At 37.2% G+C, this 25,941-nt stretch overlaps 1 protein-coding gene across 1 annotated transcript; it reads right to left on the reverse strand.

Annotated features, from left to right (window-relative positions):
• Window positions 1-1,836: 1,836 nt before the first annotated feature.
• SHCBP1L (SHC binding and spindle associated 1 like) lies at window positions 1,837-23,843 on the reverse strand. Its single transcript, XM_045536369.1, has 10 exons — window positions 23,466-23,843; window positions 20,760-20,909; window positions 18,289-18,503; window positions 17,362-17,448; window positions 17,071-17,289; window positions 14,306-14,411; window positions 7,259-7,412; window positions 5,806-6,056; window positions 3,932-4,054; window positions 1,837-2,203 (listed from the first exon to the last, which is right to left on the reverse strand). The coding sequence occupies exons 1-10, from the start codon at window positions 23,841-23,843 to the stop codon at window positions 1,952-1,954; spliced, it is 1,935 nt and encodes a 644-aa protein (XP_045392325.1). The 3' UTR covers window positions 1,837-1,951.
• Between the last annotated feature and the right edge of the window lie 2,098 nt (window positions 23,844-25,941).

The following is a 25,941-nucleotide window of genomic DNA, read 5'->3' on the forward strand; positions in this document are numbered from 1 at the left end:
CATGTTAGAATAATTTTAGTGCTAGTAACATCTGTTCATTTTAACATCAGAGGGAAATTTGTACTCTGTTTCAAAAGTATACCAGGTGATATTACTTATAATAGAATTAGTAGCCTTGAAAAAAAACAGAAAACTTTTATTTTATTTAAGTGTTGCTGGAATATCCTGCCTACAGTGGGCACCTCCTTGAAGAAGCTGATAGCTTTTACACAGTATTAGATTGAAATAATGGAGAGAAAACATATTTTTATCAAGAAAGGGGAGAGAACTCTATTTACAACTTTAAAGTAAAAACTAAAAGCAAAAGTGAAATGTGAGGATTTCTGTTACTAATGAGGATGGTTCTTTGTTCAAACTGGCAAATGTTGATTATGTGGTATTGATTGGTACAGGATACTGGATGTATAAGTAAATACTTGAGGCTCAAAAAAAAAAAAGAATAGCCTTGGAATTGAATTGCTGCTCTTGCAGTAAATATTGGCTAGTGCATAAGTCACATGACCTCTGCGACCAAATCTATTTTGACCTAGTAAGGCTAAACATTTTTGCTTTCTCCCAAGCCCTGTCTTTGAAAAATATAAGACCAACGTCAACATTTCCTATGTTAGTTTCTGTTATAAAAATTAAAGTCAATATAATCCATGTAATTAAAAAATTATATTTAGGTGAAGAACAAAGGTTAGTAAAGCTTTGCTAATGCATAAAATTTAGAATTTGGAGGCAGAGGGCAGGTATTTGACACATGGACATGTCTTCTTTACTACCTTGAGGCGTCAACCACTGTGTTGTTTCCTTTCTTAACCATTCCCCTACAGTCTGCCTAGAACAAAGACAATGTTCAATTTAAAGGATGTTGTGACAGGTATGAAGTGACTGGAAAGTTCTTCCAAAATGAGAGCTGATTATGCACCTCCCATTCAGGAAATGAAAAGTGCTGGAAATGGGGAGAGAATTTAGGGGAAAAACGTGGAAATGTGTAGTAGTGTTTCTGCTTACCACCTCTTTTCCCACCAAACATACACTGGGGTTTGGGGTTGTAGTAAGTTGGTACTGACAATTGGGTCTGGCCTTTTAGCAGTTCAGATAGGGATGAAAGTGGCCCTGATTTGTGCTGTCTGTGGTTGGCAGCTTACATGGTTGGCATCTTTACTGCACTTGCAAGCTTGGGGGTTTTGGCAGTGACAACACAGCTGCTTCCTTTGGAGCTATGGTGTGAAAGGAAATTGACAATCTCCTTTGGTCCCAGAGAGTGCTCAAAAGTTAACTGGAAGAAAAAGCTTGTGTCAGTTACCAGAAGCCATGCTGCAGAGCTCTCTGTGTCAAGAGAATGTGGGCACTGTATCCTCAAGCAAGCAGCTACAATTGGATGGGATCTCCTGGAGCATGAAGCTGCGTTCCAAACCGTGTGGACATCATCTCTACATCGTAAGAACAGATCAGGAGAACATGAACAGTTGTTCCACCTCAGGGTCAGCCCAGACAACTAGAAAGAAAATGTCAACTGTTGCCAAGCACATACTTGAATGGCAATTTCCCTCCCTCTGAATCTGGAAGCAGATTGGGTACAGGAGAATAATAAAACCAGAAATGGAATTTCCAATTGGATGGAAACTGACATGAATTTTGATTTTGACTGAGAAAAGGGTTCCTGAATTCCACCATACTTATATAAAAGGTTTAGATTTGAATGACTGTACAGAAGATAGGAAAGTTTTTAAAAACTGTGTTTGTATACCTTTGATATTTGGAGATTGCCCTATTACATGTAGTATAAAAGACTGTCTCAAAAAAATAAATAAAGATATGTTAAATAATTCAATGAAAGTATTAAAATGCTTAAGTATTTTAATTAAATAAGCTTTCAATTTAAACTACCATTTCAGTGGGATATGAGAAGTATTTATTAAACAAACTTCTGAAATATAAAACTTTTAACGTTAATCCAAATGCTTTAACTTGTGACTATTCTGATATCCCCCTTTAAATTTGCTTCTATCTTATTATTATTCATTTCCAGATTCAGATTTTGCATTACTTTGGAGAGCATTTTATCATCTTTTTTATCTCCTGAAGCAGCTCCTTTGTTCAAAGCTTCTTCTGCTACAATAAAAAACTGTTCAGTTGGTTGAAGAATGCTCACTCCATAGCCGTTGTTGTTGTAAATATGATTATTAGTCATCTTCAGTTTGGGAGCTGGAAGAACCTGTTAAATTATTTGAGGAAATTTAGTTTTTCAATAATTTTTATTAAAAAAATGAAGTAATGAACATATAAAATTACTCTAGAACTTTTTCTTGGGTTACAGTGTTCTTTTTAAAATAACTGAGACTCAGTTTTGAACATATACTATTTTCTGGACAGTGATTAATGTAATATTAACTACAAAAATAATGAGAAAATATTAAATGAAGTTTTCAATTTATTTTTATCAGTTATTGATAAAAATAACTAATTCTAGATGGGGATACAGCAATAGCCCATGCAGTTGAGCTTTTATAATGTAACAAGATAAACATAAAAAATAATTTCAAATAATATGTGATGTGGAGAACATAAAATAGGGCAATGTGATAGCATGACTGGGTGGGGAGGGGTTCCCCAACACTAGAGTGTTCTTTATAGTAACAGTTTCTTTGAAGAGGGACAATTACATTCAGATATAAATAATGAGGTAGCAGCCACTTTAAGGTCTACAGAAAGTGTTTCAGGTAAAGGTAACAACAGCCACATAAGGTTAATTTCTGGGAAAACAAAGCCACCGTGGCTTGAATATAATGCATGAGAGAAGTGGAAGGAAATGAGGTTGGAGAACGCAGGGGCCAGGATCTTGTCAGGTTTTTATGAACCATGCTTATTAAACTTTAATGTATACATAAATCACCTGAGGATCTTGCTAAAAATCAGATTGTGCTCAGTAGGTCTGAGGTAAGGCTCGAGACTGCATTTCTAACAAGCGGCCAGGTGATGCCAATGCTGCTGGTCCGTGGCTCATTGCTGGGTAGCAAGAACGTGGTTCTTAAAGTGTGAGTTCCCCAGCAGTATCAGCATCACCTGGGAACCTACTGGAACAAACTCTCAGGCTTTACCCCAGACCTACTGAATCAGAAATCGGGTGGACCTCGGCAAGAGGGATTCTGATGCATGCTAGTATTTGAGAACCACTGAAAGTTTGAGAAATACTTAAGAACAGAAAAAAATGTTTAAGAAAAATCAAAAATTTCAAAATTGCCCCCATTTACCATTTGTACCTTTTTCCAACCAATGATCTGACTTTGTGTCCAAAATCATGCTGGGTGGCCTACTAGTAGTATATAATTCCTGCCCTTAAGTAATTTATAATCTATTCCAGGAGATAAAATGTACATTCATAAAACAAAGAATTAGAATGTAGAGTTCTAGGAAGAAACTTCATAAACATAAGACTTCATTAACTGCAAAAGCCTAGAGAGGGACCTAGAAAGACAGGATTTATAGAAGCAGAAAGGAATGGGAAGACATTTCACCTGCACATTATTGCTATTAATGTTTTAATTGATTAGCTTAAATCATTTTACACAACTTTGAAAGTAAGACAAAGTGTTTCCTAATATGTTGTTATTCTCTTAATTTGGTTTACTTTCCAATATGTATTACAGATCTGATCAATGTAAAATCTAAAATATTTTCATAACAGCAAATCCTATCCACTTGCTCAAACTTAAAGTTATTTGCTGAGTTTAAGTTGAAATTATTGAATAATTATTAAATTATAAGGCTAAACTTGTTTCCCATCAGTCATCATTTAACTATATTTTAATTATTACTTGTACTATCCTTTTCCAAATCAATAACATTTAAACTAAATTTTAAGACTAAAACTAATATTTTAACACTTATATAATAATTACTTACAATTCTTATAACAATTCTACATTAAGAAATAAGAGAATACCTTCATATTAACTCCACCTAAGGTGCTTTTCGAACTGTCACTAGTTCTGAGGTTATTACAGTGATGAATTTCATTTCTTTCCAAAATGGCTATGCTCCCAGGATACAGTTCAACACCAGCACCCTGTAAATTAAAAGCAAATAAAGTTATTTACAAAACACATACACAAATCCCTCTCCAAAATTTTCTCTCTTTTTTTTTTTTTAGAGACATGGTCTTCCCCTGTCTCCGTCACTCAGGCTACAGTGCAGTGGCGTGATCATAGCTCACTGCATCCTCAAACTCCTGGGCTCCAGAGATCCTCCTGTCTCAGCCTCACAAGCAGGTAGGACTACAGGCATGCACCACCATGCCTGGTTAATTTTTTTATTTTTTGTAGAGACGGAGGTCTCATTTTGTTGCCCAGGCTGGTCTTAACTCCTGGTCTCCTCCAGCCTCAGCCTCCCAAAGTGCTGGGATTACAGGTATGAGCCACTGTGCCTAGCCTCAAATTTTCTTTAAAATTGAAAATTGTAATTCTATCTATATTAGCAAGCTAAATGCTAAGTTACATGAAAATACATGATAATGCATGCAACAATTTATTGCAGAGATAATATTTAAAAATGGTGAAAACAAAATATCTTTTAGAGAATCATTAATCTAGAAGGAAGGTTGAGGTCATACAGTCTTACTCTTTCACCCAATGAATTCTTTAGAAAAGAGTCCAAAACCACTTTAGGCAATTGTTTTAATAGTCATAAAAATTTATATTTACTGTAAATCTCATGATGCTACTAAAGTATATTTCCTCATTTTACTGGAATTAAGAAAAAGTCATTCCTTAAAAGGATGTTCTTGTTTTTCTACTTCCTTTAATCCTTTCATTCAACTCTTCAGTCCTTCCACTGAAGGACTTGGGGTTGTTATCAGAAGACTCAAGTTTTTTTCTATGTCCTGATTATTTAGAAGCTGTCAGAACGAATCACAATACCTAACAGTAATGTAAATAGCTTATAAATACTTACTTCTCTTCAAATAAACCATCAAATAACTGACTCACGATTGGTTTTATAGCCACTGATTTCCAGATTCTTTCAAAACCACACTTTAAGATAATAATTCTTTACTTTGGACCTGGGCAGTTTACTTTTCCTAAGTGTACTATGACTCTCTCCTACTTGTCCTCATTTTGTTGATTTCTGCCAGTTTCAAAGTTTAATTATAAGTCAATTCAAAGATGAAGAAACTGTTACCCTTCATTTGTATATAAGATCACTCAACCCAAAGGAAAAGAAATCATTTTATCAAAAAGACACCTGCACTCGAATGTTTATCACAGTACAATTCACAATTGAAAAAATATGGAATCAACCTAAATGCTCATCAATGCATGGGTGGATAAAGAAAATGTGACATATAGATATAGCTATAGATAGATAGATAGATATACCATGGAGTACTATTCAGACATAAAAAGGAATAAAACAATGTCATTTGCAGCAACCTAGATGGAACTGGAGACCATTATCCTGAGTGAAGTAACTCAGGAATGGAAAAACAAACACATGTTCTCAGTAAGTGGGAGCTAAACAGTGGACAGACATGGGCACAAAAAGATGTAAAGGACATTGGAAACTCAGAAGGGGGGAGGGTGGGAGGGGAGTGAAGGATAAAAACTTACCTACTGGATACAGTGAACACTGTCCTGGGGTGGGCACACTGCAAGCCCTGACTTCAGCATTAGAGAGTGTATCCATGTAACAAAAACTTTTGTACCCCTTAATATTTTGAAATAGTAATAATTTAAAAAAACAGAAGAGAAAGTTGTTTCTCATAACTCAAAGTTGTTATCTATAGTCATATAAAGCCATACTTTTTATAGAATGAAATACCTGGGCACCAGTTATTTCACTGTCTGTAATTGTCAAAGCAGCCCCGGTAAGAACACACACTCCTGTTCCTTCACATTTTAATACACAGTTTTCTAGAGTCAGGTGGCCAGACTCCACCACCACGATACCATCAACCGTCCCTTGTTGTATCAGAGATAGATGCATCAGTTTCACATTGGCAGCTTTGGACACCACAAAACTGTCATGGGAAGGTTCAGAAGTGATCAAAATTTCCTCTCTCTTTCCAACTCCTGAATCATAGAGATAAAAATACATAATTAAATCAGTAATCCTAAATTTTAAAGGCCTTTAGTCATTTAATAATACTTGCTATTACTAAATTTTTCCTGTCACATATTTTTAACAAATAATATACATAATTATTCAGTTGTTAACTAAGTAGTTACTTAACTATAATGTAGTCTTTTGTCCCTATTTTGATCCCACGATAGGAAAACTCTGACTTTATAATCAATCTGAATGTACCAGTGGTATTTATTCAACTATATATTTCCCTGTATCTTTTTTGTTTGTTTGTTTGTTAAGAAATGGGATCTTGCTGTGTTGCCTATGCTGGCCTCAAACTCTTGGGCTCCAGAGATCGATCCTCTAGCCCCAGTCTCCTGAGTAGTATATTTCCCTAAATCTTATAATCAGGAGTCGTGTACAAAGTGTCTCAGATAAAAAAATATACCATACCCCTAATCTGGTTTCAAAGCCATAATTAATTGCCATAACTTAAAAAGACTGGCAGAAACTCTTGAATTAACTTAACTAATTAGATTAATAGTAGCTGTGATTTTGCTCTAGAGTAGTAGTCAAAGCAATTATCTATAAATAAATTTAACATCAACCCAGAAATAAGGAGTTGGATTCTCAAGAAGGCTGTAAATTTTTTAAATTACATATTTGATCCTTATTACCCATAATAATTCAGCAAAATACTATTGATTACAATCATCAAAATATAGTGAAATTTTGCTTGATTTTCTAATTGATAAGTAAGTTTAAGTCAACTGTTCTTTTGGGGGGAGTCAGACAATGGGGATACCATTACTTCAAAGTTAAAAGTGTAGAAAGTTACTAAATATGTTCAGAACCATAAAAGAAATTTAGTAAACTCTGCTTTTCTACTTCTATTTTAGTAAGTTAGCATGTGAATTTGCCTTTTTGAGAAAATGGTGAATATATTTTAATACAGTCTTATATCTAGGTTTTCTTGCTAAGTATGAAGAGCAGTAGAGATAAAAAAAGGTAGTTTTGGTAATGATATGAATGGAGCATTATAATAGAAAATAGGATAAACAGGTGTTAATTGTAAAAGGCACATAAAAGATTTTTGTGAGACATAAACTCTATTCTAATTTCTAGTAATTCCATTAAGCATGTTTATAACACACATTTTGTCCAGTATAGATTGTTACTAAAAAACTGCAAAAGATGCCCTGCTAACCCTTTATAATGATGTCATCGGTCAATAAAGCAAGATTTGCAGCTTGATATTCTCCTGGAAAAATAACTACTGTATCTCCACTGTAACAACTCTCCAAAGCCAAATCCAAATCATCATGCTGTTGGAGAAGTGTGTCTGAAGATAAATCCTTTACCTAAAAAGAAGAAATAAAACAGCGTACTTTCAACAATAGGTTAAACTGAAACATGTCATTTTAATGTTACTTATCGGACAAGTGCTTTTCCCAAAAGACTTACCTATACAGTATTTGTTTATTAAATGCTCAAAGTATCAGTCCATCAATTAAGGTAATGATGAAATGAAATTTTCATTATAATTGCTAATAATTTTATAGCTATTAAACACTGGATATAAGCTGTGTGCCATATTTACCCGCTAAGCCTCCTAATAGTTCTTTGAGATAAGTGTTATGATCCCTGCTATAAGATTAAGGAAATTGAAGTTCAGCAAGATTAAATGAATTGCTCAGTGACACAGAGTTAGGAGCAGCGAAGCCAAACTTTAGATCTAGGTCTGTCTGACCCCAGCCCCCTGCTCGTCCCTATGTACTACTTTGTTTCCTTTACCTCAGGGGGACCTCCAAATTTTGATAAATCAACAAAATTTTATATATTAAAGATTCTAGAGCTAAAAACAAATAGTACCAAGAATTTGAATTGGGAGTAGAAAAGGGGAGAGATTAGTGTGATGAAGAGTGAAAGACTTTAAATATAAAATTTGGAAACTAAAAGTATATTCTGGAAAAAATGCCTATTATTCTTTTATTCCAATGGAAATGGCATTACCATCCATATGTCTTTTTTTCTATTATAAAAGTGGTATTTGTTTGTTATAAAAAAAAACATAGAAAATGAAAGAAAGCATAACAAAAATGAAAAAAATTAACTTGTAAATTCTTACCTAAATAAAACATCTGTTTATAGATATTTCCTTGTAGTATTTTTCCCATGCATATATTCATATTCTAATATATCATACCATATACCGTATATAGCTTTGAATTTGAATTCTACTCTGATTTTTTCATTACATCACCTTTCCCACATCAAGCACAGGAATGGTTGAGATTAGGTACAAGAACGTGTCAAGAGGGAAAGATCTCGTCCTAGGACAGAACACTGAGGAACAACATTTAACAAACAGGCAGAAACACAAGCTCATACAAAGAAGAAAACAGGAATGGCCAAAGAAGTGGTAAGAAAATCAGGAGACTGAGATATCATGGAAGAAGGAAGTAGAGTTGACCCTTCAACTACATGGGTTTGAACTGTGTGGGTCCACTTACAGGTGGATTTTTTTTTCAGCCAAATATAGATCAAAATACAGTATTCAGTGAATGCAAAATCTGTGTATAGGGAGAGCAAATGTTTTCTATACACAGGTTCCACAGGGTCAACTGCAGGACTTGAGTTTGTGTGGATATGGGTATATGTGAGTGCTCCTGGAACCAATCCCGCATTTATACTGAGGGACACTGTAGTAGATAGTGTTAAAGGCTACTCAAAGACACTTTAGCATTATACAATTCATTCATGTATCAAAAAACACTTGTACCTCCTAAATCTATTGAAATAAAACAGATGGAAATCTCTGAGTTGTATCTACTGCATTTGGCCAGAGGGAGGTTCTACATGACCACAATAGCATTTTCAGTGGCATCCTGGAGGCAGAAGCCAGATCACAGTGAAAGAAGTAGAGATAAGTGCAGACAAATATTTCAAGCAGTTTTGTTCAGCAAGGAAAGAAATAGAAATGTAGTGTTTAGGGTAGATATAGTTTTGTTATTTAAGAGAGAACAGAATTGAGCATGTCTCAATATATTTAGAAAGGAGAGAATAGAGAGGAGAGATTAAAGATACAAGAAAGAGGTGATGTCACAGAAATGGTGGAGTAGAGATCCGCAAGAATTGGCTCTTTCACTGAAGCAAACATTAGGGTGGCAAAAACTGACAGAATCAACTTTTTGGAACTCTGGAATCTAATCAAACACAACAATGAAGGGAGTTCTTAATAAAGAAGCCACTAAAATTCAGTAAGAAAGCATTGTGGCATTTTTTTGCTTACCCATCCACCACGCCCCCCTCCCCAGATCTGCAGCAGCAGTGGGGATGGCAGTCCACATTCTTAGTGTAGCTCACTGGTACCAGCAGGGGTTGGGGTGGGGTACAATATGAGCTTTGTTCTTAAAATATTGTGGTTGGCATACTGACATGTCTGGTAGTTCTCTGAAGGACTGGCAAAGAAGCAGACCTTTGTTTCATCCCTCAAGTTAGAGTGATTTTGCTTTTGCCCCATAGCTGCCTGGGGCAAGAGGCAACACAAAAGCCCTCAAAGTAGGAGGCTGAGGAGGAAGGTTCTTGGAGGAATAAAGGCTTATAAGGATGACCTCATATACTGGAGAACCTGCAGTGAAATGCACATGCCCAGGGCTGGATGCATGCTCAAAAGAGACCTGAGAAGACCCTATGCTTGCACTGTTGGCTGATCTTTGGCCCTGATCTTTGGGTGAAAGCTGAGGCAGTTTTAGGCAGCCCAGCTTAGCTTTGAAGGAATGCCTCAGCTCAGAGACAATCTGCAAAGACTGGAGAGTTTTATTTTTCTTTTTAGCTGTCAGCATTTAAGGAAATCTCTCTCTGTCAGGTAACTGCTGAGATAACATAACAGAGACTTCAGCTGCCACCAAAAAAAAGGAATACAGCCTTTGCAAAAGTAGTTTGGAAAAGTCATTAAACAGACAGCTGCAGTCCTCAAGAAATAATACAAACCCTGGGGAGGGGGTAGAATCCAATTTCCAGACTTACCACATTATAATATCCAAAATGTCCAATTTTCAACAAAAAATTACAAGGCATATAAAGAATTAGGAAACTATGACCCATTCACGGGAAAAAAAAAATAATTGACAGAAGCTATCCTAAGGAAGCCCAGACAAGACTTTGGACTTACCTGACAAAGACTTTAAATCAACTGTCTTGAATTTGCTCAAAGAGGTATAGGAAACCATGGAAAAAGAACTAGAGGAAACCAAGAGAACAATGTGTGAACAAACAGAGAATATCAATAAAGAAGTTAAAAGGAACCAAATAGAAATTCTGTAACTGAAAAGTATAATAGCTGAAATTTAAAAATTCACAACAGCAGATTTAAGCAGGCAAAAGAAAGAATCAGCAATCTTGATGCTAGGACAATAGAAACTATCCAGTCTGAAAAGCAGGAAGAAAAAAAGCATGCATGAAGAAAAATGAATAGAGCCAAAGGGCTCAGTGGGATACCGTTAAGCGTACCAATATACCTATTAAGGGAGTCTCAGAAAGACAGGAAAGAGAGAAAGGAATAGAAAGAATATTTGAAAAAATAATGGCTGGAAACTTCCCAAATTTCATGAAATACATGAATCTACATGTCCAAGAAGCTTGATGGGTTCTAAATAGGATAAACACAAGGATATATTATGATCAAATAATTGAAAGACAAAGACAAAGAGAATTTTAAAAGCAGCAAGAAAGAAGCAATTCATTAAGTATAAGTGATCTTTAATAAGATTAACAACTGATTTCTCTTCAGAAATCATGGAAGCCAGAAAGCAGTGGGATGGTATATTTAAAGTGCTTAAAGAAAATAATTGTCAATCACAAATTCTATATCCAGCAAAACTATCCTTTTAAAAATGAAGATAAACAAAAACTGGACCTACCTTCAAGAAATGCTAAAGGGAGTCCTTCAGACTACAATGAAATGGACAATAGAGAGTAACTCTAAGCCATATGAAGAAATAAAGAATTCTGGTAAAGGTAACTACATGGGTAAAGATAAAACCAGTATTGATGTATTCTTGGTTTGTAATTTCTTTTTTTGTTTCCTACATAACTTAAAAGAACAATGCATAAATAATAATTATAAATCCACATGTAATGGCCAATGTACAAAAATGTAATTTGTGACAATGATAACATAAAGGGGGAGATGGAGCTATATGCTATTAAAGCTAAGTTGGTATAAATTTAAACCAGATTGTTATTAATTTAGGATATAAATTATAATTGTGTTGGCAACTACCAAAAATATAACTAAAAATATACAAAAAGCAAATGAGACTGAATCAAAAGGGTACACTAGAAAAAAATCATCAAACACAAAAGAAAGCAGTACTGAAGGAAGTGAATAACAAAAAAAGATATGACATAGAGAAAACAAATAGCAGAATGGTAGAAGTAAGTTCTTCCTTATCAGTAATCACTTAAAATGTAAATGGATTAAGATCACCAACTAAAAGATAAAGAATAGTAGAAAGGATAAAGAAAAATAATCCAAATATATGGTGTTACAAGAGACTCACTTTAGATCCAAGACACAAATAGGTTAATCGTCAAAGGATAGAAAAAGATATTCTGTACAAATAGTAACAAAAAGAGAACAGGCATGGCTATACTAATACTAGACAAAATAGACTTTAATAAAATTTGTTGCTAGAGACAAAGAAGGACATTATATCTTGACAAAAGAGTTAATTCATCAAGAAGATATAACAATAAGCATATACTTACCAAACAAGGCCCCAAAATACATGAATAGTGACAGAATTGAAGGGAAAAAATGGTTCTACCATAGTTGGAGAATTCTATACCATACTTTCAGTAATAACTAGAACATCTAGACAGAAGATCAATAAGGAAATAGAGGACTTAAACAACACAATAATCCAACCAGACCAAAGACACGTATATAGACCCCGCCCACAAATAATACACATGCTTCTGAAATGCATATGGAGCATTCTGCAGGATACAGCATATATTAGGCCACAAAACAAATCTCAATAAATATATATTCTCTAGCCACAGTGGGATTAAAGTAGAAATCAAGAACAGAAAGAAGACTGGAAATTCAGGAATATGTGGAAATTAAACAACACACCCTTAAGCAACCATTGAGTCAAAGACAAAAACACAAGGAAAATTAGAAAATACTCTGAGATTAATTAAAATGAAAACATTGTTGGATGCAGCAGAAGCAGAGCTCAGAGGGAAATTTATAGCAGTAAATGCCTACATACCATAAGATCTGAAATCAACAATCTAACTTTACATCTTAAGGAATTAGAAAAAAGAAGAGCAAACTAAACTTGAAGCCAGCAGAGGAAAAGAAATAATAAACATTAGGGAAGATATCAGTGAAATAGAAAGCAAACAAAATACAAAATCAAAAGTTGATTCTTTGAACAACAAAATTGACAAAACTTTAGATAAACTGACTAAGAAAAAAGAGAGAAGACACAAATAACTAACATTAGAAATGAAAGTAGGGGCCAGGCACGGTGGCTCACACCTGTAATCCTAGCACTGTGGGAGGCCAAGGCGGGTGGATCCTTTGAGCTCAGAAGTTTGAGACCAGCCTGAGCAGAGTGAGACCCCCATCTCTACTAAAAACAGAAAGAAATTAGCTGGACAACTAAAAATATATAGAAAAAATTAGCCGGGCATGGTGGCGCATACCTGTAATCCCAGCTACTCAGGAGTCTGAGGCAGAAGGATTGTTTGAGCCCAGGAGTTTGAGGTTGCTGTGAGCTAGGCTGATGCCACAGCACTCTAGCCCGGGCAACAGAGTGAGACTCTGTCTCAAAAAAAAAAAAAAAAAAAAAAAAAAGAAGCTCATATTCTAGTGAAAGAGACAGACATTCAATAGATAGCCACAAAAAGTATTAAATACACTCATGATAAGGGAAAGTGACAATAAAGAAACTGTGGGATGCTATCATTGTATATTGCAGCCTAATGTACTCTGAAAGGTTGAGAAGGCCTTTTTCTGTGGAAATAATATTTCAATTGACCAGAAGGATGAGCAGGGGCTCATCAGGCAGAGGAAACAGCATGGCATATCCAAGATGCAGGTTTAGTGAGAGAGAAAAGTGATGCCTGAAGGTGATGAGGGATATGATTAAGAAAACTCCCAGAAATGTGTAATTAGCAACCAGGTAGACAGTGCTGCCATTTACTGAAACAGAGAACTCTAGCATGTAAGCAAGTCAATGTGAGACAATCCAGTGGTGATGAGCAATAGGTAGCTGGACATAGAGGGTTGGGGCTTAGAACAAAAGTCTGGGCTGTGGACATAAAGATTGGATAAGTACCTGTACATGGAAACCATGTTATGGGAGAGGATTAGCTAAATGGCTTAGGGATAATGTAGTACAGAGAAAAGACCAGTACCAGGCATTTCGAGGACATGAGAAAAAAAAAAGGAACTAGCGAGAATGCAAACCAGGAAAGTATACTGACATAAATCGAGGAAAGCAAATATTTCAGTGAGAGAGCTGTGAATGCTACTGCGAGGTCAAATGAGATAGAAATATCTACTCTTTGGCTTAGAACATTTTTTGCTTTTGGGGCTGGCTAAATTTATATTCATCCTTTAGGTTTCAGCTGAGTTACTTCTTTTAGCTGGGATTGCCTGGTTCCTAATTCGGTCTCATGTACCCACCCTACATGCACCCTATCCATACCCCTGTCATAGCATTTGTCATTCTGTGTTGCAGTTGGAATTGCCTATTTACTTGCCCATATCTCCACCATACTTGAAATTTGTTGGATGTATGAAGAAGCAAGACTGTGGGTCTTGTTTAACACTGTATCTCCCCTAAATGCAGTCTTTCTCGCATCTGAGTCTCATTCTCACCATAGTACCTTGCAACAAAGTTAGCACTCACTAAATAGTTGTCAATATTAATTTACTTGGTACGTATTGTGTGTTTGAGGCATGTCCTCAAACATACAAGCCTAATTTGAGGTACTATTTCAGTTGTTAAGAACAGATTGTTTTGTTTCAAAGTGTATGGGTCTCCATAAAACAGTTGGATTGGCCTTCCAGAACTGTTCTAGCTTCTCTCTCAGTTGTTTTTACATTACTTGCTATTCAGCACTTCTAAGACATAAATGAATCAGACAAGGTCTCTGTCTTTAGGGAGATTCTTTTCTGAGTATATGCACGTAAAACTGAAGTGAACAAAGAAGAACAGAGTATATTTCTTACCATTTCAGTAGTCATCACTCTCGCTACAATATGTGTTATGGTCTTTCCAAAGTCTCTTTTCCCTTTCCTGCGCCTCAGAATTCTTGGAAAGAAAGGTCCATGAACTCTACAGTTGAAAACATTTAGTTGAAATTAAATTAACATGAAAAAGACTCAACCTATCCTTTCTTACTAAGTAAAAGCTTGGTACTAAGCATCTTGGAGAAATAGGTTTCATTAATTGTAACCTCACTGAGAGCAATGAGCAACTGGAGAGCAATATAGTAATTAGATCTTTCAGATAACTGTGTTTAAACCCTTAAACTCTAAATCTTTTCATTTCAATGGATTGTACCCCTGGAAATCTGCATGTACCCACGACAGACATTGCCTCAGCCACCTCACCCTTCCAACACAATGGAAAAATTTCCTGATTGTACTTTCACAGTTCACTGCGTTGTAGAATCACATTAAACAGAAATGGGTTATGTCTGTGATAGTGAGGCATAAGAATGTTTGAAGACATGCCTAAATTTAGACATTATTTCAATTATTAATAACATCCTTTTGTTTCAAAGAATATGGTCTCCATAAAATAGCTGGCTGTTGGCCTCCCAGAACTATTCTAGCTTCTCTCTCAGTTGTTTTTATATTGTTTGCTATTCAGCACTTCTAATTAATTCCATTCTTTCTCTTCTTTCTGCTTTTCTTTACGCTTCCTGTTTCTGGTCTCTTAACCATAAGTATCCCCAAAAGAAAGTCAGAGAAAAAATCTTCAGTATAATTGTTGACTTTAATCATTACTGTGGAGCCAAAAGAAACACTCCTTTTCCAGCAGATATAGATTTATCAACAATCTCCTATATATAATCCTTTGGGTTCTTTGCAGCACTCTGATTATTGCTTGATGCTAAGGGGATGCAGCTTTAATACCAGTATCTTTGAGCTATATCTCAATTAGCAAATACTTTGTGAAGTTTAAGGTTTCAGGAAGCTGTTTCTAACAATTTTCCATGCAAGTTACTAAAATTTGAAGTTGAACATATTAGTAGTGTCCTCCAAAAATCTCATTAAATGTTTCAAAATCAAACCTACTCAACATTTTTATACCTATTTAAGCAAGTGGTTTTGATCTTGAGAAATACAGAACCACTCATATATTTTTTTTCTTTTGCCGTATGCCAGATAACTAGCTGCTCCAAGAGTAAAGCATCCTAAACATTCAGGAAACCACAGTAGTTCATAATGCTCTCCCTGTTGTAAAATCAAAGGTATATCTAAGTTTTAGTTTTTTTTAAAAAAAACCAATCATATCTAGGTATAATTTACATAAAAGGGACTCACTTCAAGTGAACTCTTCCATGAGTTTCACAAGTGTATATACTCTATTAACTCAATCACAATAAAGAAGATACAGGAAATTTCCATCACCCTGATAACTCACCTCATGCAGCTTTGCAGTCAGTCCTCCACACTCACTCCCAGGTAAACACTGACCTGCTTTCTGCCATTGTAGATTTCTCTTTCTTGGAATTTTTTTAATAGACTTTATTTTTTAGAGCAGTTTTAGATTCATAGCAAAACTGAGCAAAAGGTACAGAGAGTTCCCATATACCCCTTGTTCTCACACATGTAACCTTCTCCACTATCAATATCTGGCACCAGAGTGGCACATTTGTTATAACTGATGAACCTACGTTAACAAATCATTATAAGTTCCTTGAGAGCAATGAGCAACTTGAGAGCAATATAATGATTACGATCTTTTAGATAACTGTGTGTTTAAACCCTTAAACTCTAAGATCTTTTCATTTTAATAGATTGTACATGGAAATCTGCATGCAACCCACTACAGCCACTGCCTCAGCCACCCCAACTTTACAATACATCCAATCAACTAGTGTTGAATCTGTGGGTTTCTAAATAAGTGGATTTTAAAACTCTTATCTATATTGGTTTCCCAAAGTAATCTTAGGGTTTACCATAGCAATCCCAATAATAATGAAACATCAGAAATAGTCACTAGAATGAGATTCTGAGTAATCAAAAAAGTATGTCAAATTTGGAGGAAAATACAAAAAGAAAAAAATGATGCTAGCATAAATTGTTAGATAAGTAAAAACTGGCTCAGAATTCCTAAGGGCAAAGAATAGGTGGAACCAAGACAAGGGTTAAACAGTTTAGTGTGAAATAGTCAGAATCTTTTGGCTCCACGTACAATTTTCAATCAATTTTGGGACCAAGAGCAAGAATTCCTCTTTCCCCATACATAAAACAGAGAAATACATAATTTCTTCAGTGCATAGTCCTATAAAAATATTCTGATGCATTTTTAAGTGTTCTAGAGAATGATGCTGGTTAAATCTACATTGTTTTACTTATCATCAAAAACAACTTATCAACTTATATTGGTTAGAAAAGCTGAAATTATAAGGCAGCCAAACTAGTCAGCCAGAAACTAGTTTCTCTTATTTAATTCACATATTGTAAGTAGAGGAGATCCACCTCCTCCTTTCTTATGCTTTGGCTACAATCCAAAAAAGGTAAAGATGAAAGATAAGGAAAGGACTGGACTGAGATTTTTTTTGTAACAAAAAAAAAGATTTCAGCGAATTCAGCTAATATAAAAATAATTTTCCAATACTGATAATTGTACCTTGTTCTTACCTCAAAAGTTAGACATCTGATTTTATAATCCACTTTAATCAGAGCAACATTTATGACAAGTGCTATGAGAAAACAATGACCATGTAATCTTTTGTTTCTATTTAAAATAGAGCAATTACCGGAGGCGTAAGTCTTCCCACATTTTCAGTAATCCACAGAGCATTACTATCTCGTAGTATTTTTTCCAGCATTCAACAGCCTCTGCGGCAGATGGATCTTCTTTAATATTGCTCTGATACTCAATGAGCTCCACACGCTTGCTTTTATACTTCTCCAGAGTTTTTTTAAAACGTTGTGCAATAGGACCAGGTATTGTTCCATCCTGTATTTCACACCACCTGAAAAGTATCAATACAATTATAATCATTATCTTTTATAAGGTGCTGAGTACTTTTCTAGACTATACTTACAAATTAATTCTTTCTTCAATAAGAGCAGTATAATTCTCACAACTTTCTTCATCATCCCAGTCTCTCCAAAGAAAGTCATAAAAAAACCTACAATAAAACAAATGAAGATGATAGTAATCAAAACCAGCCACTACTGTTTCAAATTAAAAAGATATTCTGATGTCTTAATTCTCTACATGAATCTTAATTCTTAAGAAACATATTTTTAAATGACCTTCCAGTGAAGTAAAATAAAAGGTAAAACTTTAAATATGAGATGGTCTGGATTCTATTTTAGGTTACTGCAAATAAGAAGATAATGTTTCTGGAAGTGGGATTATAAGACCAAGACTCTAAATTTCATAGATTTTCATTATGATTTTGTTCAACAAAGAAATAATATGTAAAAGACAACCAAATTTGTTGGGAGGGGAAAAAGCATTAGAAAAACAAAAAACATGCCATAACATATTCTGTATCTTGTTTATGGATAGCTTCCCTCAAATTGTATTAACTTACAAGAAGCAATCGTAATGTGGATGATGATATCTAGTATTTGTAATGCCCTTAAATGTGAAAAATGAATTCTAATATATTTAAGATGCTTAAGTGTGAACAGAAGTTAATGCTACTTATTTCTAGAATTTGTTTGATTCAATTTTTGTAAAATGCAAGATCAAAAAATGACAAACTTTTCATTACCTATATAGAGTAATTCTGCAATTTTGCAACTAAAAGAGTTACAAATACAATATAGTGTTTTGTTGTTTTTTTAACATGCCTCCTACAACTGAGACAAATATGTTAATTTAAAATGGACACACTTAATCCAGCAGTGAGTAAAAATTAAATTAATAAATATTTATAAAGTGCTTATGTGAGCAAAACTTACACATTAACTTTTGAATGTGATTATTTTAATTTTCAGAGGTAAAAGGGCCCTAATACCTTACAACTTCCAAGGCCAGAGCAATATCACGTATATCAGCATCTTGTCCCTCAACAGGATACACTTCCAAGAGAGGCACACTGTGCTCCATTTCCTCCAGTATCTCATCAACCAAATCTCTTGAAATATTTGCAATGTTAGAAGAAAAGGGCTCAGCAACAGAAACAGTAACTTTGAAACAAGATGATGAGTTTTGGCTTGGTTTACAAGTTACCTAAGATAAATATGATGAGATATGTAATTATAAATGTAAGTAAACCACAAGTATTTCTTTCTAATATATGAGCTAATTATAAGATTTCTTCTTTTAAATTTTTTATGACTTCTCTAACAGTCAACATATAGAATAATCATAGATCAATATTAAATAAAATATCAATAGTTTTTCAAATCCTACGTCTTTTTTTTTTTTTTTTTTTGAGACAGAGTCTCTGTTGCCCGGGCAGAGTGCCATGGCGTCAGCCTAGCTCACAGCAACCTCAAACTCCTGGGCTCAAGCAATCCTTCTGCCTCAGCCTCCCAAGTAGCTGGGACTACAGGCATGTGCCACCATGCCCGTCGAATTTTTTCTATATATATTTTTAGTTGTCCAGCTAATTTCTTTCTATTTTTAGTGGAGACGAGGTCTCGCTCTTGCTCAGGCTGGTCTCGAACTCCTGACCTCAAGTGTTCCACCCGCCTTGGCCTCCCAGAGTGCTAGGATTACAGGCGTGAGCCACCGCGCCTGGCCCATTATGCCTCTTGATTCTTTACATGAATCTTTTTTTTTCTCTCTGGAATCTTCCTGAACCTTCTCTTTGGCCCTAGTAGTCCCAAATTTCACTATGTGCTGGATACTAACTGGGCCCTTTCAGTCTAGAAGTTCATGTTCTTTGGTTCTGGGTAACTTTCACAATCTGACAATTTGCTTTCTGCTGTTGTTCTTGCCACCAAGTCCTCCCCATCCCCTGCCCCTCTCTCCCCCTCCCCTCCCTCCTCCTCTCCCTCTCTCCCCTTCTCCTCCCACCCCCAATGTTTATTTAGATGTTAAACAAGATCCCCTAATTCTTTCCTTTTTTCCTTTCCATTTCTTAGTTCTTTAGCCCTACTTTTGGGAGATTTACTCAACATTATCTTTCAATGCTTCTAATCCTGCGATTTAGTTTTTAATTTCTGCTATCATATTTTTAATTTCCAAAAGTTCTTTCTTTCTTGGAATGCTCCCATAATATAGGTTCCAGTTCTTGTTTTGTGGATGTTTTCTGTCTTTTCCTTCTGAGACTATTAAGAGGTTTTTAAGTATATTTGTGTATATTTTTTTCTTCTCCCCATCATCTCTGTTCCTTCCAAATGTCTTCTTTTATGCTGGTTTTGACCACTGCTTTGATAGTAGAGTTTCCCCAAATGTCTGTTGACCCAAATATGTCTGCTTATATTTAAGAGTAGAACACCAAAAAGGTGATTTTGGAAGGTCTGTGTATATGGGTGAAACAAATCCACCGTGGGCTTCACTGTAGGATGATCTTCCCAGGCTCTTTCCATGGGAACACCATCTGTCAGTATCATTAGGTCTTTTCTTTTGATCTGATCATACAAAAGTCTCCCCAATCTTATTCCTGGAGGGATATGCCTTAGCTGCCTGTGTTTTAGAAGCAGAGTTGGGGTAGAAGATGGAGGATCCCAACATTCAGTACCAGTAAACTTTCACTTAATTCCCTTTCCCTCACTGGGGTACATCCACCCTTAACCATGCTTTTCAAGTTGGCTTTCTACATCTGTAGGTTTATACCTCTTGCCAAATTTAGGAAATTTTCAGCCATTACTTACTTGACTTTTTTGCAGCCCCATTTGGTTTCTTCTCTCCTTTGGAGATTCTGAAGACATGAATGTTATGTCTTTTGCTATATAGTCCAACATGTCCCTGATGTTCTGTTCTTTTTTTTTTTTTTTCAGTCTATTTTCTCTCTGGTTTTTGAATTTGATAATTTCTATTTTTCTGTCTTCAAGATCACTAATTTTCCTCCTGTCTGCCTCTGCTTTTTTTTTTTTTTTTTTTTTTTTTCAGTCTACACCTGTTGGTGTTTCCAGGTTAGCTAGGTTAACTGGAGGTTGGCTCCTCTAGTACCCAGTCTAGGATATATGAAGCAAAAAGAAAGCCCAGGAAACTTACTACCTTGTTGTTCCTTGGGTCATGAGGTCCCTAATCAATCTGCCCTCTATCCATCTTTCAGAATTGTCTTATGTTTGTTTTACATACATAATGCAGGGTGTTTAGCTGTACTTAATGAGAGGAATATGGAAAAGTAGGTCTACTCCGTCTTCCTGGAAGCCGCTGTTCCTTAAACAGCCTTTCAAGCAGTTCTTCCTTCTCAGCTCCATCTTCATTTTCAGAGAGGGGTGGGGAACCTGCCGCCTCAGGTACATATTTCAGTCTTTAGAAAAACTAATAATTTCATTCAAACAGAACAAAGATCAAATAAAATTTATTTACCTCAACCAGTATACCAACAAAAGGTATAGAAGTTTCTTCATATTTCACAAAGAATAATTCGGGATTAGTTTTCCAGACTCCAAACCATTTGTCTTTCAACTTTAATTTTTCTGATAGGTATTTACTCATAGCTTCATCAGCATCTTCTGCCTAACAGAAGAAAAAAGGTACATGTATGAATGTGTGAAATTATAGACTTATAGTTACTTTTACTGATTTCTATTTTAAATGGAACCAATATGGCCTTAAATAATGGAAAACTTGGAAAATTATAGATTTTAACTAAAACTATATTTAATGGAAAAATATCATAAACATTAAAAAATTAAAATAAACTTAAAGAGATCTATTCACTCAATACAGTAATTCAGAGATGAGACATCTATTTATTTACATCACGTAATTTATTAGTCCACTGAGCAGAAAAAACATAATTATACAAATTAAAAACAAAGTAATTACCATATTAAAAAACAGGTAGTTATTTTTTCTGAACTTTAAAGGTGTAATGACCTATTTAAAACATATTTGGTTTGTTAAAATTTAAAATCGCACTCTGTCCTATAAAATAAATGAGGATATTAAGCATTCAATATTTGCCCATTTGATTTTTTAGTTTAAATTCAGCTACCTCTTAATGATAATCTAGCTATTATGAAACTCAGCCATTCGATACTGTCTGATTGACACAAAAATTATATAAACATTTTTCCATTGCCTATGACAGACCTGGTTTTCTCCAACCCTCAGTATCAGATGTAGGTTGGTCATTAAATACTGTCCTAGTTTTATGGATATGGTGGGTTTTTTGTTGTTTTGTTTTTGTTTTTAGAGTCAGTCTCACTCTGTCTCTGTCATCCAAGCTGGAGTGCAGGGACGGGAACATAGCTTACTGTAACCTCAAATTACTGGGTTCAAACGATCCTCCTGTATCAGCCTCTAGAGTAGATGGGACTGCAGGAGCACACCACCATGCCTGGGTAGTTTTTCATTTTACTTTTTGTAGCAATGGGGGTCTCACTATGTTGCCCAGTCTGCTCCTGAACTCCTAATCTCAAGTGATCCTCCCATCTCAGTTTCCCAAAGTGCTGGGATTACAGGTGCGAGCCACCATGCCTGGCCAAGATAGTATTTTTAAAAATAAAATTGTCTTCTGATTATAAAATATGGTAAACCTTGGGAGAATATTAATAGACAGAAAATATAAAGAAAAAAAAATCCTCCCTAATCCTGGCACCCAGAGATAACCATTGTTGATATTTTGGTATATTCCCTTCCAGTATTTTTTCTATGCATATATTTATCCATACATATGGATCATGTTTTGTTTTGTCTCCTGGGTTTTTTTTTTTTTTAACTTAATTATAGCTGCCTGTAATCCTAGCACTCTGGGAGGCTGAGGCGGGTGGATCCTTTGAGCTCAGGAGTTCGAGACCAGCCTGAGCAAGAGCGAGACCCCGTCTCTACTAAAAGTAGGAAGAAATTAGCTGGACAACTGAAAATATATAGAAAAAATTAGCCGGGCATGGTGGCACATGCCTATAGTCCCAGCTACTTGAGAGGCTGAGGCAGGAGGATTGCTTGAGCTCAGGAGTTTGAGGTGGCTGTGAGCTAGGCTGATGCCACAGCACTCTAGCCTGGGCAAAGAGCTAGACTCTGTCTCCAAAAAAAAAAAAAAACAAACTTAATTATAGCATAAGCAAATCTATAGTTCTTGAAAACATGATTTTTACAGCTGCATGGTTTTCCACTATATGAAGCCACTATAATAAATCTTTCACTGCCCCTGTTGGAAATTTAGTTTCTAGTTTTATTTTGTTTGTAAATATCACTGTAATGAATATCCTTTTACACAAATTCTTCTGCTATAACTTAAAAAAAATAGGTTAGAAAAATGCAATATTTGCTTTATTCAGTGTTAATAGGTATTTTTAATACAAAACATCATGCCACATCCTAGATTGCCTTCTGGGAACCACTCTTAAAGTGTAAACAGGCCGGGCGCGGTGGCTCACGCCTGTAACCCTAGCACTCTGGGAGGCCGAGGCGGGAGGATCGCTGGAGGTCAGGAGTTCGAGAACAGCCTGAGCAAGAGCCAGACCCCGTCTCTACTAAAAATAGAAAGAAATGATCTGGCCAACTAAACATATATATAGAAAAAATTAGCTGGGCACGGTGGCGCATGCCTGTAGTCCCAGCTACTTGGGAGGCAGGAGTATCGCTTGAGCCCAGGAGTTTGAGGTTGCTGTGAGCTAGGCTGATGCCACGGCACTCACTCTAGCCTGGGCAACAGAGAGAGACTCTGTCTCAAAAAAAAAAAAAAAAAGTGTAAACATTTCTAGCATTCTAGTGTAAAAGTCAAGGCTAAGTAATCTTACCCTTATGTTTGGGCACAAATTGTTAAATAAAAATACTAAGATGCATGCCTGGGCAATGAGAAAAGCCTACATATCTTCATCTTTTAGGAGCTCTCAGAAAACACTTTATCAGGCCTAATCTGAACTCCTCCAGGATAGGATCTGGGTACCGCTAATAAGGTGAAAGTTCTGTCTAAATGTTGAATCAATTTGATTTTTTCAAAGGCGGCTTTTCTTTGCGCCCTTTGTATCCCCGTCGCCCTGAGAGGAGATCGGCCTCCACCGCAGTGCCGCTCCCGCAGGCCCCGGGCTGGATCGGATCCGTTTTCCTCCTTCCCCTTCTGCCCACCTTACAGCCCTGCAGCACCAAGTCGCAGTACAGCGCCACCTTCTCGTCCCGCCACATGCCCCTCATGGGGGACACGCAGATGGCGGGCAGGGGCTGCGCCTCCTCCTCCTCGGGCGCGGGGAGAAGGGGCTCCTCTTCCTCCCGCTCGGCCGCCTCGCCCGGACCGTCGGCCCCCGAGTCCCGCCGCCGCCGGGCCGCCGTCGCCTTCGCCGGGCGGGGCGAGGCCACCACCGACCGCACCCGCGACGCGGTGCTCCTCGGGGCCGCCGCCGCCGCCGCGTCCCCGGGGTACGCGGAGACGACCTTGTCGCCCCCCCTGCCGGGGCTGGCGGCTCGGAGCGCGTCCGCAGGTACCGCAGCCCTGGCCCCCGACGCCATCTCGGTGGCGCCCGGTGGCCGTTGGCCGCGTTTCCCGCGCTGCGCCCGCGGGGCCCGCACGAGCGCGGGGTGGGGGGCGAAGTGGGGGTCCCGCAGCTGCGTGTCGCGGCGGGGGGGGGACGTGCAGAGCCGAGCGGAACCCGGCGGGGCGCCCGGGCTCGGGACGGTGTGGGCAGGCAGGGCGGGGTGGCCACAGCAGCCGGTGCCAGCTCTGACCCCGTCCCTTTCTCCTTAGCACCATCCGGCGACGGAACCCCGTCCCCAGGGAGGTGTTTCCTCAGGGCCCGCCCGGGTTGCGGGGTGGTCGTGAGTCACCCTCCGGGCCATCAGGACCTAGCAAATGCGCCACCTGCCCCCTACACACACGTAGTTGCTCAGACACAACCCGATGTGTATGCAAATGTGTATGAGAATTTATTTTCGTACTGGTAGGTGGTAGTAACCGGAACCCTCTGGGGGTCCCTAGGGGAAAGGCTAGTGACAAAGCCAGCGACCTCGCTCTTACCCGTCCCTATTTACACGGTTCCCCGAATAAGGTTCCCTTTACATTTGAATTAAACAGGACGCTCGCTTTTTGCCATGATGTGGTAACAGCAAGGACAGTGCAGTCTGTTTTCTTGTCTCAAAATTCTCACGCGAACGATCATATTATGTAACTGCTAAACGGGATGCAAACCTCCAGCCGGGAGTGCAGAGTGCGAACTGCGAACGTTTTCACAGTAAAGTCTGCTCCGGAGAGGGCGTTGCGGGGCGCAGCGGAGACCGCTCCCGCCTGGGGTCTCGCTGCTGGGCCTGCCCCGAGCCAGCCGGAGTGAGCTGGTTTTCCATCTGGCTGCGAGACACTGCCGCGGGCTGGCAGCTCCCCAGGAGGACAGCTTTGGGGAAACACCTGCCTTCCGTCACGCTCATCTGGAAGGACACTGTGTGAAATTCCGAGTTTGTTTTGAGGAACATATTAGTATTAATATCATGTTACCGTAGTTCAGGGAATAATTACAACATTCATCATGTTTTTGGCTCTATTCTTAGTTTATTCCCTTTGTCAAGAGTTCTGGACTTTGTTTAAAAATGATACCTAACTATCCAGATTTCACTTACCAAAACTAAAAACTATTGCTCTCGTGTTTCTTCAAAAAAGTTTGTTTTTACTAAATTGTGGGGTTTTCTTTTTTTTCTTTTTTTTTTTTTTTGTGAGACAGAGTCTCGCTCTGTTGCCTGAGCTAGAGTGCCGTGGCGTCAGCCTAGCTCACAGCAACCTCAAACTCCTGGGCTCAAGGGATCCTCCTGCCTCAGCCTCCCGAGTAGCTGGGACTACAGGCATGCGCCACCATGCCCGGCTAATTTTTTCTATATATATTTTTAGCTGTCCATATAATTTCTTTCTATTTTTTTTAGTAGAGACGAGGGTCTCACTCTTGCTCAGGCTGGTCTCAACTCCTGAGCTCAAAGGATCCGCCCGCCTCGGCCTCCCAGAGTGCTAGGATTACAGGTGTGAGCCACCACGTCCAGCCTAAATTGTGGGTTTTTAAATTCTTAGGTTAGCAAAAATAAAGATCACCTGTCCTGGCACAAAGTTAAAAAACAACAGCCCCCTCTCTCCCAAAAAGCAAACAAATATTTGTTAGGAACCTATTATGTGCCAGGCAATGCATAGATGCCAAAGTTATAGAGATAAAAGACAAAATTCTTGCCCTCATTATTCCTAGTGAAGGGTACAGATGAGTCAATAAATGATTATGTTTGATAAGGACCATGATTTTATTTATATATAAATAACAAACATATATTGTGTATATACGCATATTTTTAAATATACATTGTGGAAGAAAGGGACTTTTCTTCCCAGAAGAATTTATACTTAAGCCGAGTCTTTTAAAAAATAACTTTTATTGCCTTTTATTAATTTTGAAAGCAGTGTCCACATCCTGAGCCAGTTTGGACAATACAGAAAAGTATAAGAAAGAAGAAAGCCTAAATCAGCTGTACTTCCAATGCTTTGCCATAACTACTATTAGATTTTGGTATATTTTCTTTCAATATTTTTTCCTATTACATTTTACAAAGTTTAAATCATATTAGGTTTTAAACTTTGTTTTTC

Source organism: Lemur catta, chromosome 23 (genome assembly GCF_020740605.2).
Source record: "Lemur catta isolate mLemCat1 chromosome 23, mLemCat1.pri, whole genome shotgun sequence".
NCBI classification, from domain to species: Eukaryota; Metazoa; Chordata; class Mammalia; order Primates; family Lemuridae; genus Lemur; species Lemur catta.

Excerpts from the sequence above, each read along its gene's own strand:
- SHCBP1L (XM_045536369.1), bottom strand. The coding sequence starts at position 23,843 with ATGGCGTCGGGGGCCAGGGCTGCGGTACCTGCGGACGCGCTCCGAGCC. Across the intron at positions 20,910-23,465 it reads TGGTGCTGCAGGGCTGTAAG|GCAGAAGATGCTGATGAAGC; the intron begins GTGGGCAGAAGG and ends TTCTTCTGTTAG. Across the intron at positions 7,413-14,305 it reads GAGTGATGACTACTGAAATG|GTAAAGGATTTATCTTCAGA; the intron begins GTAAGAAATATA and ends TCTTCTTTTTAG.